The 15,199-nt window shown below is 37.8% G+C and overlaps 1 protein-coding gene across 6 annotated transcripts in view; it reads right to left on the reverse strand.

Annotated features, from left to right (window-relative positions):
- Positions 1 to 15,199, reverse strand: part of FMNL2 (formin-like 2) — a 277,844-nt gene that overhangs the window by 67,970 nt on the left and 194,675 nt on the right. For 4 of the 6 annotated variants that reach the window (XM_012726458.1, XM_004674653.2, XM_012726450.1 and 1 more), the window contains exon 6: positions 13,255 to 13,407. In XM_012726458.1, the coding sequence (XP_012581912.1) occupies positions 13,255 to 13,407 (153 nt within the window). Of the gene's footprint in view, positions 1 to 10,170; positions 10,291 to 13,254; positions 13,408 to 15,199 lie in introns of all 6 variants that reach the window. The other 2 variants (XM_012726431.1, XM_012726428.1) reach the window with 1 other exon arrangement.

The raw sequence follows: 15,199 nt of genomic DNA on the forward strand, positions 1-15,199 counted from the left end.
CATGTAACAATTCCTTCAAGTTTACAGGTCCATCAATTAGTGACCCAGTTAGTGTCTGAGATAGGCAGACCAGAGAGAACTCCCAAATTCCAAAGGAAATGAAATATTTCTGAAGGGCTCTGTGAGCCAAAGTTTGGATCTCTGTAGCCTACAAGTGTTCTCCTGAGAACCCTTTTTCCCAAAGATGAGCAAGGAGAAATGTGGGACTCTGAGAACCAGGTCACAGAGGGGGTCCTTTGTTTCCTGACTCCCAGAGGCAGAGAACAGCCATCAGTCTAATTTTTGGAGTGTCTGCCATTTTAGGAAAGGCAATAGATGGGATATTTAATGCTATTTTTTGAGGTCTCAAAATTTTTCAGACAACCCTGCTTCATAAGAATGTCATGTGACAGAAATACTGTAAGGGAATGAATACCACCACATTTCTCAAGCCCTCTTCTCCATCAGCTTTGAGAATTGTCTTATATCTTGTCAAGCACTAAGCTAAACTCAAAGCACTAAAAGAAGAGACACTAGTCTGAAAGAGCTGACAATTAGAATTCACAAAATTTGATGACCATGGAAAAAATTACTAAAAATGGAATAAAATCAAAGCCATATAGACATGACTCTGGCCACATGTACTAAACTTATGTGCCAGGAATTACATGTACATGGAATCATAACAATAAAAGTTTTTTTAAAATTTATTTGTACATACAGAACTGGGGTACAGGCCAGAGCTCAGGGGCAGTGAGAGGCCTCACCAGGGACAGAGTAGGGAGCAGAACAGGCAGATCGACGAAGTACACTGCTTAGGGGAGCAGCGGGCGGGTCAGGAGAGGTCTGCCACGCCATGTGGTCACCTCCGGGGCAGGCGGGGATCGAACTCATGCAGAAGTGGCTTTAGCTTCTCAGTGCTGCACTTTAACCCGCTGTGCCACCAGGGAGGGCCCACAATAAAAGTTTTAAGTCAATATGACTATGAATAATATGGTATAACAATCTATGCAATTCTAAAAAAATTTTTTTAAAGATTTATTTATTTATGCTTACAATAACTGGGGTACAGGACAGAGATGCAAGGAGTAAGAGGATTCACCAGACAGAGAGGGGACAGAACAGGCAGAATGACTGAAAAACTGAGGGGAGCAGTGGGTGAGACAGAATAGGTCTGCTGTATCATGTGGGTTAGCTCCCTGGCCCACCAGGGATTGAATTCACGTTGCAATGGCTGCAGATAGCTTCAGAGAGTTGAAACTTAATCCCCTGTCCCACCAGGGAGGGCCTCTAACAAACATCTTTTAAATATTCCCTGTTTGCATTTTGATAATTAGTGTCATCAGAGTCACCTATTTGATGTGTGGCAATGAATCTCACAAGAAGCAGATGGTGACCAGCTACATAGAAATGGCATCAAGTGCTACATGGAAAAAAGGTGTTTCAATCAATAATTAATGAGCTCCAACCAGCTCACTTATTCTAATAAAAAATAGCAACACAAGTATAACCTAAATTTGTGGCTCCAGAAGGTCAAAAGAATGGCAAGGTAGGCAAAGAAAACCCAGAGAAGAAAACTCACTGAATCTGTACGACTAAGATTAGATAGACAAGAATTCCTCTTGCCAGTAACATATTCAGAGTCTGAGTTACATATAATGCTCATTAGAATTCTGGTTAGAGTCAGGTTTGCTGATCATAAACCACTTTCATTGTAGAAAAATTTTAAAAGGAAGCTAACATTTCTGAAGTAGCAGTTCTTATTTAGGACTCTTAACAGTTTAGTGGGACTATATAAAACAAGAAAGTCTCTGCATATTAAAGGAAATAGTAAAAAAGGTAATCTATAAAATTGGAGAAAAGGTTTTCAAATCATGTATTTGATAAGGGGTTAATATCCAAAACACAAAAGGAACAACAATACAATGACAAACTAACAAAAACAACCTAACGCATAGGCAGAGGTCTTGAATAGGCATATCTCCAGTGCAAGTACACACATGGTCAACAGGTATATAAAAAGATGCTCAGCACCACTCATCTTCAAGAAAATGCAGAACAAAACCACAATGAAAACAAAACCTTACGCCTATCAGAGTGGCTATTATCAAAAAACAAGAGACAACAAGCACTATGGTGAAAGTGGAACCCTTGTCGACACTTCAAGTGGGAATATACATTTTCAGCCACCATGAAATATAGTAAAGCGGTTCCTCAAAAAAAGCAAAACGGACCTACATAACAGCATGCAGATATCCTATCAGGGCATCCACCCAAAATGCTGAAATCAGAATCTTGAAGGGATACCTACATCCCCATTTTCACTCATCTAGCATCCTTCACAATAGAGAAGCTATAGAAACAACATGAACAGATGAACAGATAAAAAGTATAATAAAAGAAATTACTATGTGAGGTGATAGGGGTATTAGATAATGCTAAGGTGGTGAGCATATTGTAATATTTAAATGCATCAAAACAAACTGTATATCTTGAACTTATACAATATCATATGACAACCTCCATAAGAAATTAAATGTTACATATTCACATATACATAATAGTAAAGCCATAAAAGACAAAGAAGGGGAATGGGATCAAAAACGGGGGTTTGGGGTGGGAAGTGCACGGGACTATGGTGATGGCACACGGGTGACTTGGTGATGGCACAAGGGTGACTTGGTGATGGGAAACCCGCGGGGATTACAATTGAGATGGGAAAAAAATGTACAAAATGATGTAAAAATAAACTGTTATAAAATTTTAAAAAAGAAGAAGAAGAAAGACAAAGAAGATGAAAAAGTGTTTCAAAGTAAAGGACATTATATAGACACAACTACTTAGCATGATCTCTGCACTGGATCCTGGATAGAGTTTGAAAGAATTGGTATAAAAGACAGAGGGAAAACTGATGAAACTAACAGAATGCAGTAAAATGTTGACCATATTAAAATATTCTCATCTTGATCACTGCATCATGGTTGTGTAAGAACATATCTTTGTTTTAAAGAAATCTAAACTAAAATAATTTAGTGGAAAGGAGCATGAATTACAACCTACTTTCAAATGGCTTTAAAATATGTGCATTTCACGGGTGTTTTGGTGATGGGTAGCCCATGGGGATTACAATTAAAAACAAAAAAGTGTACAAAAAAAAATATGTGCATTTACAGAGCAAATGTCTGAACAGTTAAGTGGGGCAAAATGTTAAGATTGTTGAATCTGTATAAGAGGTAAAAAGATCGTTGACTGGATTTACAATTTAATCTTACATAATACCAAAATGAAATGTTACCCCCCCCCAAAGAACGTGGTAAATAAATATAATGGTATATAATTTAATCTTTTTAAAAAAGAAGGAAATCCTGCATATTTAACAACAGGGATGAACCTTCAGCATGTTAAGTAAGTGAAATAAGCCAGTCATAGGATAAGTGCTATACGGTTTTATTTATATGCGGAAACTATAACAGGCAAACTCACAGAAGCAGAAAACAGAATGGCGAGAGGGAGGGCAAAATGGGGAGTTGCTAATCCATGGGTATAAAGTTTCTGTTATGCAAGGAATAAATCACAGTAAAGTGCCTATAGTTGATGATACCACACTGAACACTTGTAAAGAGAGCAGATCACAAATTCAGGACTCTTACAAAAGAAAATAGCTGATAAACATTAGAATGAATAGTGATAGTAGTGACTACAATGATGCTAGTAGTACAGGTAGAAAGATCACCACTCCTCAGTGAAAGGTAGATGTGAGCAAATACTGGATTTGCTGAGAGAGCTACATCTACAAAGCACCAACTATGTAGAAAACACCAAAACAGAAAGCAATGTTCACCCAGTGGTGCCTTGAAAAAAATCTGATCACCTATCTAGTGTCTTAACATATATTTCTAAACATTTAGATACATTCTGATATGCAAGTTTTATACATGTCTGCTTCTCCCTCTGAGTATTATTCACAGACTGTATTTTACTACAAAGCCATCAGGGAGGGTTTCCTCACTACGCTTTTCCAGAGTCAGACAAAATGGGTTTTCAAAATCTTCTGTGGACATTTCATGCCAACCTTTGTAAAATTTGTTCTATCTAGGTCCTCATGTCAACAGGAAAAAAAAATAGTGACCTTTTTATCTTACAAAAAGTATTTTCAAACAGTCTAACTATTCAAATATCAACATATTATCTACCTATAAAGAATAGTAACTGGAACTCTCCTGAAAGTTATGGGCTCAACCCAACTGAAATGCATGCCAAATGAGTATGTCACATAATTTGGCATAATTGTTCTAGTCTTTTATAGTTCCAAGGTCTGGGCTAATAGAAACTTACCAAGATTTAGGGTTTTAGATTTCCTCTTTTACCTTTCAGACATGACATCACTTAGGCATATTTTTTCTATCAATTTAACCTACAAAATATATTATGCTAAAAAAATGAGTTAAGTACTTTCTGTCTCTATAGCCAAAAGAAACAAAGCTGAAAAAGTTGAATCCAGATAGTTTCAAGTGTGGGTAAACAAAGAGAAGGAAAGAGAGAAGAGGAAGAGGGAGATATACAAGAACATTTTTTCATTAATTACTGAAATGTTCTATTTGTCCATATTTTCCATTATAAAACCAGATGACGGCTAGGCACAGACCTGTAAATAAAAAGATCTCACTACAGTCTTTTCAAGTGGAATAAGGCACGACAGGCTGCCAGCCCATCATATGAAAGGAAAGCAATTATTAATCTGAATTTTCTGATGTTCCTTTTCAGTCCCTTTGTCAAAGCATTTGTTGGTGAGTGTCTAATCAAAATATATCATTGGAAAGGGGGAAAAAATACTGCTTCAACTTTCAAATGGATATAACCTTTAAGTGGAAATATTTTTATTTTATTCCACTTTCATAAAACCATCACTAAATTATTGCACATGCACTAACATATTTCTGTAGCCTAGTCTTCAAAAAAGTACCTGCACTCCATCAATTCACTGTTTCCTAAACAGAGTGTGCAGACTTACCATCAAGTCACTGTTGACGTCACTCTTCCTATTTTTTTTTCCCTTTCCCACTCATTCTTCCAAGTTTTACTCTTGTTTGACATCCAGAGCTAGTCTCAAAAACTTTTCCTACGTTTTACTGTTCACTAGAGTCTCTCAAGTTCCATGTTATTAGTTTTAGTAATACATGATACTTAATGAGAACCATATTTCTCAATCTAATTGTAGATAAAGATATTGTGATATAGTGTGAAGAAACCAGAAGACTTTAAACTATAAATCTTAGCTCTGTTATTTATTAGTTATGGATAATTTCTCTGGGCTTCAGCTTCCTCATTTATAAAACAAGGCTAATTATCCTGGAACACCTCCCAAATATTCATGAAGATATAGTGATATAGGTGTGAAAAACTCCTTTATCAGTCATAAATCATACAAATAAATTATTAATGCCTATTTCAGCTTGCTTATCACATGGTAAATCACCCTTCACATGTAAAGTATGTAATAAAACTTTTTCATGAAGATGTGAGACCACACCTGTGGGAATTTGCTGTCCTCTTCAGTGTCTCCCTCAATAACAGCTTAATATTTACTGACGACTGATGACTATGCCAGTGTCTTTATAGGAATGGTTAATCTCAAAACGAGTCAAAAGGACCTCGATAGACACCATGATCTCCGCCAACCTAAGAATCTATGAGAGGGATCCCCAAAAACATTCTGGCCACATAGTCTCTCTCAGCTTTCCAATGGTAAAAAAGACCCAATGAAGAAATGGAACAAGTGAAAACAAACCTCATAATGGGAAATACTTAATAATCTGCCAGCATGACATATGCACAAGCTAGAATTTAAGCTCTCAACATTTACACTAGCAAGGCCACCATTACAATGAGCTCCAACCTGAGAAGTTGGAATGTATGTGCTTCACCCAGTACCTTTTTCTCTTTTTACAACTTTAAATATAGAGAAACATATAAAAATCTAAAACACAACTACCTAGCACATTCAGGTTTTTCAAATGTGTTGTTGAAACATGAAAAAAAAAGTTTGTAGTTATGGGTTATTTTTAGAAAGTCTGCAAATTTAGAAATATTTTATACATGGTGGTTAATTTTCTGCAGCCTCCATTCAAGTCAATAGATTGTCAGGTTAGGCAGTGTTTGATACTTCTCACTCGTCAACAATATTCAGGTGTTTCCTATGATTGCTTCCTAGTCACTTTTGTTTTTCCACTCCTTTCCATTATTATCTCTTTCTAAACTGTTAATGAAAATTTTAACCAGTCCTCCCTGGTGGCACAACGGGTTAAAGAGAAGCACTGCAAAGGAGCCATCGCTGCAGCACAACCACCTCAGTGTGAGTTCCATCTCCTGCCCTGGAGGTGAAGAACCACGTGGTGCAGCAGACCTCTCCTGTCTCACCCAATGCTCCTTTCAGCAGTGTACTCCATCAAGCTGCCTGTTCTGCTCCCCACTCTGTCTCTGGTGAATCCTCTCACCACCCCAGTACCTCTGGCCTGCATCGCAGTTCTGTATGCATAAAATAAATACATCTTAAAAAAAAAAAGAAAATTTTAATCAACATCTGACATTTAACCTGGTGAATGAAGGGAATTCAAGCCTTGAAAATATTTTTTTCTTTGTATTTTTCCCCCCTTTAGACTAGACATCTATGGCAACAGATCTGATTCTTTAATATTCTCTCACAGGGAAAGGTTAGAATAAATGGAGTCAAGGAGAAAGAATACATATTGCATAAAATACAAACAACTATAACAAAGACTGAAAAAGATCCCAATTGATTTTATGTAACTGAGGAGATGGGGGAGAGAGAAGTAGGGAAAAAGAAAGAGAATGATGGTCTCTTTAGACTTTCCTAATTAATACAAGTAGGTAAAAAACAAAAGAGTTCAAATTCATCATGATAAAAATGTTTTCACTTCTAACTATAAAATTCAAAGATCTTTTTATATGATCCTGTGATGGCTTAAATTAAGAATCTAGGTGGGTTTTCCCCAACAATTGAAGCAAAATAAAATGCTAACTGCTGAAATAAAAGAACCTGTAAAAACTTGATGGAGTTCAACTATCCTTCTGTCGGCAAATTTGTACAGAGTTGATGTTTCCATATCTTTAAACAGGATCACTGCTGCACAGAGTTCAGGAAAATTGTGGTAAACAGAAGTTTTTACTGCAACAAAGTTCAAAAATCCATATGGGTCATTAACCCACATAATTAGATAGACTGGCAGGAACTAGGTAACTTCTTGGAGAATAAAGTTTGAGAGTTGGACTTCCAGGACCTGATCAACAAAAAGAGGGATAAACTAAATGGCATTTTAGATCCCATCTAGAATCCAACTTTTCTGTTATTATTAATGGTTCTCTTTCATTTTTCAGTCATACACAAACTTTTCTTTTTTTAAATATCTGACAACTTAGTCAAATTTTGGAATAGCCTTGTATTTTTTCTCTATTTTAATTTTCAGGTATATTTCATGTAGGAACCAACAACAGTGGCTTTAACAATCTCTTCCTCCAATCTACCTCCAGCACAACCACTGACCCTTCAGGCCTGAAAGGATCAATAGTCTCTGTGACTTCCCATTCTACTGCTAACCAGATACAAAAATCCAAACTCCAAAATTGAAGGTTCTAGATTATGTGTTTCTCCCAACATGAGTCATAGGTATATATTTTATTTATTCTATCAATTCTAAAACATCACAAAATCAAAATAAAAATATTTATATATATTAAATCTCCCTTTGATTAAAAATAGACAATATTTTCATTTAATAAACTTTTCTTTCAATGTCTTTCCATCTGCAAATGTGAAAAAAAATTGTACAAATACATATATAGCTTTTTGGGCTTATTCTCATCATTTATTTGAGAAATACTTTTTGTGTTAACTAGAAAAGATGCATCATCTGGGAGAGGCAGGTAACAGCCCCTTCTGCAGGGCACTATGGGGCTAGGGCTTGGAGAGAAGAGCTCCCCTCTCATGTAGGGTACAATTTACACAAGGACATGCAGACATCTTGATGTTGAAACAGTGGACTTACTGGTGGGGGGAGGAGAAAGAGATGGAGGGGAATCATTCTATGAATCAAATGGAAGAATAAGATCATGTGGAAGCTGGGAGTCAGGCTGCATTACATCAAATCCTACCTCCATCACCCACTTTGATGGCACACAGTAGACACTCACTCAATGAGCTTTTTCCCCAATTAAAAAAAAAAACTGTATCAATGCTATTTCTATCCCTGCAACTATTTTTTAAAATATGTTAAAAAGTTACCAACATGAAAAACACGGGAATGGGATTATAGTGTTAAAATGCAAAAACATGAATCTAAATTTGTACTTCTTGTATTTTCATGTACAGGAAAAAACACCCATTATCTTCTGGTGAAGAAATAGTAATAGTGTTGAGGAGAAAGGATGCCCTGAACAAATTCCACAGACAAAGGTTTTGTGGATCCCAACCCCATTCCACACCAAAGAGAACTACAAATCCCATAATGTCATCATTATGGATGGGAGGATTGCTGGGAAGTGAGGGTGGAGTTGAGCAGCCAGGTCTGGTATATAACCAGACTTTGGGCACTGGGGGGCTTTTGGCTTTTTGACTTTTTGTCAGCTCCCTGGGTGCCACTGGGATTCCAACTCAGTGGAACTGATAGGATGCATTCACCAATTTATCTCCCTTTTTTACTCCCCAATTGGTCCATTTCTTCATTTCCCCTTCCTAATAAACCCTTTATTAACCTTTTTGTGTGTGCCTGCAGTTGCCTTTTATTAGAAGTACTTTTAAGCTATTATAAATCCCTTTTAAGGGCATGGGTGAGGACCCGCAGTAGGCAACCCATTTCATATTGGGGTTGACCTGTAACAACAGGAATTAATATCTTAAAGGAAATGTTGATTTCCTTACAGCAATGGGAAGTTGAATGGTCCCAAGGTTTTTCCAGTTCTGTATGTCTTTGACCCACTCTCTCCACAGGCAACCCTCAACTGCTATCACAAAGACACTGAAAGGACAGTGGAATGGGCAGATTCCTTTCTCAGTTTGCCTGATTTCTGATACTAATATTTTGCTCATTTCAAGCTCTTTAACTACCTCCACCTGGAGCAGCCTTTCCTCACTCTGCAGATCAACTCCAAAACCGCCATCAAAATTCCAGTTTAAATTCAACCTTTTTCTCCAGGCTTTTAGTGCCCTCCCTCCTCTCCAGAAACTGAGAGCATTTACATATCACCTAAGTCATGCCAAGGTTAATGGCATTAACCATGACATTCTTAAAAACTACTTGCTCTTGCATCGGAATTAGTCTTTGTATTCACATATCTAGTGAGCACCTATGTATCATTTAATTTAGTCAGATCTGTAGCCATATTGACAGAAAGCGTATTAGCTTAGAATAGCACTTACAGGTTTCTGCTGTGTCAATACAAACATTTTTATCATTTGCCAGGCAGACAAGTGTATGGTAATACAGAATCTAATAGTTGATATATAACTCAAGGGATTTAGTTATGGCATGAAAAGCTTAATAATCCACTTAAGTAGTTTTTAGAAATAAGGTCTTGATATAAAGAGAATGTCTCCACATTAGAAGTTTCCTTAAAAGTCTTAGATCTAGAAGTGTTTTCCTTTAAAAAAAAAAAAAAATCAAGGTTCCAGGTTTATAAAGTTTGTTAAATTTCTGAAAACTCCTTTCTTCTTCCAAGTTTAACCAAACCTGTTTGCCAAGGAATACAGGACAGGATTACTAAATCTACACTATTGTAGAAAGATCAAGGAGAGGGAACTAAAATCTGCATTTGGATATAAAAACATTCTAAACAAACAAAGCTACCAGAACACAACCATCAGTAATCTCTCTGGAATATGAATTAGCTCCTTTTTGTCTTTCTAAAAAATAAAGGGCAAGAAAACACACACACACAAAAGAAAAAAAAACCCTGTGATGTTAATAAAACACAACACAGCTTAAATGTCTTAATTCTTAAAACGATTAATCACAATATGTAAGAGAGTATCAAAACTTCAAAGCAGTGGCCTTACTCCAGTGAAGGATGACAGCACCAAGCCACAAGGTTATCACATTATAACATGGAGAGCAGTCACGATACCCTGCCACCATGCACTACAAACTCTCTTGGGTGTCATTTTCACCCATGACTTACGAGATTTGCCGGTTTGAAGCCTCATCATCAGTGTGTAAACTGAAGCTGCTCCATAGGCAACAGGGAGAGAAGCAGCTCTGGTGGCTTTTGAACTGAAGATACTCAGGCAGAGAAACCAATCTGGTGGTGGTGTAAGAAGTGAGTGGAACCAGAGGAAGAGCAGACAGTAAGCGAAGAAAGGACAAAGTAGAAGACAATCAGAAATGAGATGGCAGAATGAAAAAGAAGAGCAACAAAAAGAAAGCCAAAAGGTGAAGGAAGGTGGGGAGCAGAGGGAGAAAGGGGAGAGAGAAAGGAGGAGGAAGAAAAAAAAATGTAAACAATCTTTGGGTATATGAAAAGCAACATGTACCATATGCCTGTACTTCTGATTGCTGTTTTTATGTCACAGATGCTATCAAATGACCAAATACAGAATTAGAATCCAGGCACATATCCATGAACCACAGAGCTGTAATATCGTCGATAAACATTGTTTAAAAACAAAAAAAAATCAAGTCTCCCTAGTGGCGCATGTGTTAAATTCTCAGTACTTTCAAGCTATCAGCAGCCACTGTAGCAGGAGTTTGATCCCCAGCCAGGGAGCTGACCCACACAGGGTGGCATATCTCTCCATCTTACCCACTGCTCCCCTTGGCAGTGTATTTCAGTACATCTGTTTGTTCTGCTGCCCACTCTGTCTCTGGTGATTCCTCTCTCCTTCAGCACCTCTGGCCTATACTCCAGGTCTTGTTGCATAAATAAATAAATAAATATAAATCTTTAAAAACAAAATCAAAATCTGAGCTTCAGGTCAACAAGTGGTATGAGTTACTATCACAGCAATTTTCTTGAACCTACAAATTTACAGGAACTCACAAAGGAGAATAAAAGGAAATTCAAAAGTTCTGTTCCTAAGCTTGGAACTGGTTCAGTGATGAAGCAGAATAATGTGATGGTGGTTTCTGAGTTGATCATTCAAGCATACCTGCCAACCAGAAATGTCACAAAGTCCCTGAGTTTCTCAAGATAGCATTTCTGCCATGACTATCTCTATACTTTTGGTCTATTTTTCCAATTTAAAATGAACACCAGGGGCCCTCCCGCATGGCACAACAGGTTAAGGCACAGCATTGTGAAGCTATCCACAACCACTGCTGCACAAGTTCAATGCCTGGCCAGGCGGGTGACCCACATGGCACAACAAACCTCTCCCGTCTTGCCCACTGTTTGCCTCAACAGTGTGCTTTGTCAATCTGCCTATTCTGCTCCCCGCTCTGTCACTGGTGAATCCTCTCACTGCCCCTGCACCTCTGGCCTGTATCCGAGTTCTGTATGCATAAATAATCTTAAAAACAATAAATAAATAAAATAAAATGAAAACCAAGAGGATCTATGTAGAGCCAAATATGAAGCTAATCAGGTTGGTTGCTGCCCAGACACCATGCCTTTGGGCCTAGGGCTATGATTCTCCTTAGATCCAGGATATTTCTTGGGCCTAGGGCTATGATTCTCCTTAGATCCAGGATATTTCCTGTATTTTCCTGATTCTATCAGAACTAACTTATACCCAATAGACAATAAGTCTTCAATAATTCAAAGACAGGTATAAAGAATTACTAATTTTAAAAAAGAAGACTTATTAAAGAACCCATGTAAGATAATTTTTTAAGCAAAAAAAAAGGCAAAGCAAAAGCAAAGCAAAGTAAATTAAAATGTACATTGTCAATTAAATCCCCTATACATAATTATACTAAAGATAATAATTTCCATTCAAGTACCAAGGTGATTAGTGAATTCTTCAGGCAAAACTAGCCTTTCTTCAACTTCCAAATCACACTACTCATTCCCTGCCCACATGTGAACCTGAATATTTTGCCTTTGGCCTACTACAAATACCTTGCGGTGGACAGAAAAACTGTTCTTCCTTAGTAGTCAATCCATTCATTCCAAACCCAAATAACATTTTTTGGCATTTCTAAACAATGAAGATCTAAGTGGTTGATTGGAAGCACCATATTCAAATATCAAATCCCTCAGCAGAACTAAATCTCATAAGATGTTTTAACGTTCCATAACCAAAACCCAAGCCAAAGCTACCCAATATGAAAGGCCTCACAGCCACTCACTCACTGACTAGTACCGGAGATAGGCACTCCACTACAAAGGCCCAATACCCACGGTGATTAAATGTTTACAGTAACAATGTCCATTCTAAGTCAAATCTGAAATAAGTGAGATTAATTTCTTAAGCTATAAGCAGTAAACAACATTTGGATGGTGAAGGGCTTATTAATAAAAAATGTTACTAAACAACTAGAATATGGATGCCTTTATGAACTTACTCTAGATGGTATTTCTATCTTCACAGGCAGAAGTTTTGATTTATTCACCCATGTTTATTAACTCTAAGTGCAGTGCTTGGCAAATTCTAGAAACTCACAAATATTTTTTAGTGAACACATGACTGCAGGTATGAGTGAATGAACAATCCCAGTGATATCACACCCAACACAGGTACAATGATCAGTTGCCATTCCTTAGTATGGAGCAAAGACACTAGAGCAGGAATCATCAAGAGGAAACAGAAAAGTCTGGTAAATGAAAACCAAACAGAACTGCTTAAAGGCATCTCACCATTAAAAAATGTCATTAGAGCATTCCATGACTATGGCTAATATCAGGTCCCACAGACACATATAAAACTACTACTGGAGAAAGGGAAGGGAGGTGAAGGGCATGAACAACAACAAATAATTCTTGAGTTTCTTAAATCTCAAAGTGCTGCCTCTGGCAGGAAACAAAGCCTAGATCACAAGGTCAGCATCTATCTGGTTTTAAATCTTACTTGCCTATTAAGAGTATTCTGCTGTATCACTTAGCTGAATTTTCTCTTTCTGTGCTGAGTGAAGGCATGGCATTTCTTGAAAGCTTTTAACAGTACATGTATTGCCCAATTGATAAGCTCCTGAACAAAGCTTCCTTTAGAATCACTGGAAATGTAAGTATTGTGTGACAAGATACAGGAGATACTGCCCAGAATCATCAGGAGAAGTGAAGGGCTCTGTTGTCCCAGTGCATCCTCCTCCTGATTAAAGAACTCACCGCAATGCAGAATGTCTTCCAGAACGTGAGACACTGTTGCCCACTGGCGAGGGCAGGTTGCTCCCTCTATGCAAGTCCTCAATGGATCTACTCCAGGACTTGGGTTTATCCACTGAGTTCTCCACTGTACTTTCCACACTTTCAAAGTCGAAACTGAAACAAGAAAGAAATGCCACTGATGACATAAGCAGTACATTTTCACCGAAGTACACACGGGTGGTTTGGTCTTTCCTATTATCCACCTGCACTTTAATATAGGAAGTCTTTGCAAAGAAAGCTAAAATGAAAAATACAGAAGAATTGTATGGACCCAGTGTTAAATTTGAAAATATAGAACATATAAATACACCACCAAGCAAAAAATATATATATATATTATTCTATAATATTTTACTGTAAGGCTTGCTAACCTACCAATTGTTAACATTGCTATGACGGCAGGGAGGGAAAATGATCTTACAGCTGTCTTCATTTTGCTTTAATAAGTCAATATGTTAGGCTTATACTAATTTATTCCTACCCATCAATTTTCAATGAGCATTTTCTCCTAGTATGTTGGCAAGTGTACTTTTCCAACCATATGTGATACATTACTCTCAAAGCTATGCATTTGATTTTGGAATCTCTTCCTAATGTGGTGCTCTTTAAAGTAGGACTTTTGTTTCTCTGAGAGTTTTTGAGGTTATTACTCATGTTAACCATGTTAAATAAATGGCAACTTGCTCATTCTTGTATATTTTAAGAACAAAGTTTTTAAACAGACAGGACTTTGTGTTCCATACATTTTCTCCTCCCAAAGTTGGTAGCTCTACTTTCTCAAAAAAAACTGTTATCTTTGTTCCTACCCTTAAGTCTACCATGTAACCTGATCAGAGAACAGAATAAATGGAAGGTGGGTATCAAGAGTATTCTATGGAAGATTTTGAATATATGGCAGAAGACACAACCGTAAATTGTGGAAATAAAAGGTATGATTTTTTTCTACAAGTATGACTGGCAAAATACAAGTTGGTTGAAACAGTCATCTGAAAACCAAGTGATATTCTCCACCTATTAAATACTATGTCAGAGATTCCGATGTCAGAGATTGATTTATCAAGTCAGTGAACAAGTCTCACAATTTTGTCATGGCTTTGGGTGTGGGAAGTAGTACTAAACAAAGGACGTGGAATTGGATAATCAAACAGATTCTGGAGAATTACAAATGGAAGCCTGTATCTGAAATTGGAGAAGGTACACAAGGGGCATCGCAAGGTCACAAATCATGAACACTCCTGCCAGGAAACTCTGCAGTGCCCATGCTATACAACACAGTTGTGCCAGGATGCACAGGGCAAGCTCACTGTCAACTTGGGCAGATGAATAAAGGAGTGTCCCAGAGCCCTCAGTGGATTTTTCTGCTTTAATGCTCTCTCAGGGAACCGGGTACCCAAGCACACCAGGCAGGGAAGCTGGCATGCAAGGAGGCAGGCAGGTAGCCAAACTTTTCAGCCCCCATGAATCTCTACGCTCTTTCTTGGCTTCTCTCATGTCGTCTTGTGGTCTTGCCTCTTCTGTATCAAGCTGCTATTCCATCCTGTAGCCATAATCCATCTTTAAGTGACACCACCCTCATAGCCCTCGCCTCCACACTCAGGTGTACACACTTAGGCATGCTCTCACCAGGCTCCAGGTGTCCACAATCAAGCATGCAAAGCCAGCACCCATGCTCCCAAGCTCCTTCTGCATTAATGCCATTAAGGTTGCAGCTGAGAGTCACACAGGCTAGTGGCATTAAGAGCCTGACTAATTCATTGACCCTACAAGCATTCATATTCTTGGCTTGTCACTCAGCAAAAATGCACACCTTGGTGAAAATTTCCACTTTAGGGATGGATGCTTTAATTTCCATGGGCTAGGAAATTGTCACATGACAAGAGCTAGTAAGAAGTCTTTTTAGTGTCAA

This window comes from Condylura cristata, unplaced genomic scaffold (assembly GCF_000260355.1).
Source record: "Condylura cristata isolate star-nosed mole 26May11 unplaced genomic scaffold, ConCri1.0 scaffold00002, whole genome shotgun sequence".
Classification (NCBI taxonomy): Eukaryota; Metazoa; Chordata; class Mammalia; order Eulipotyphla; family Talpidae; genus Condylura; species Condylura cristata.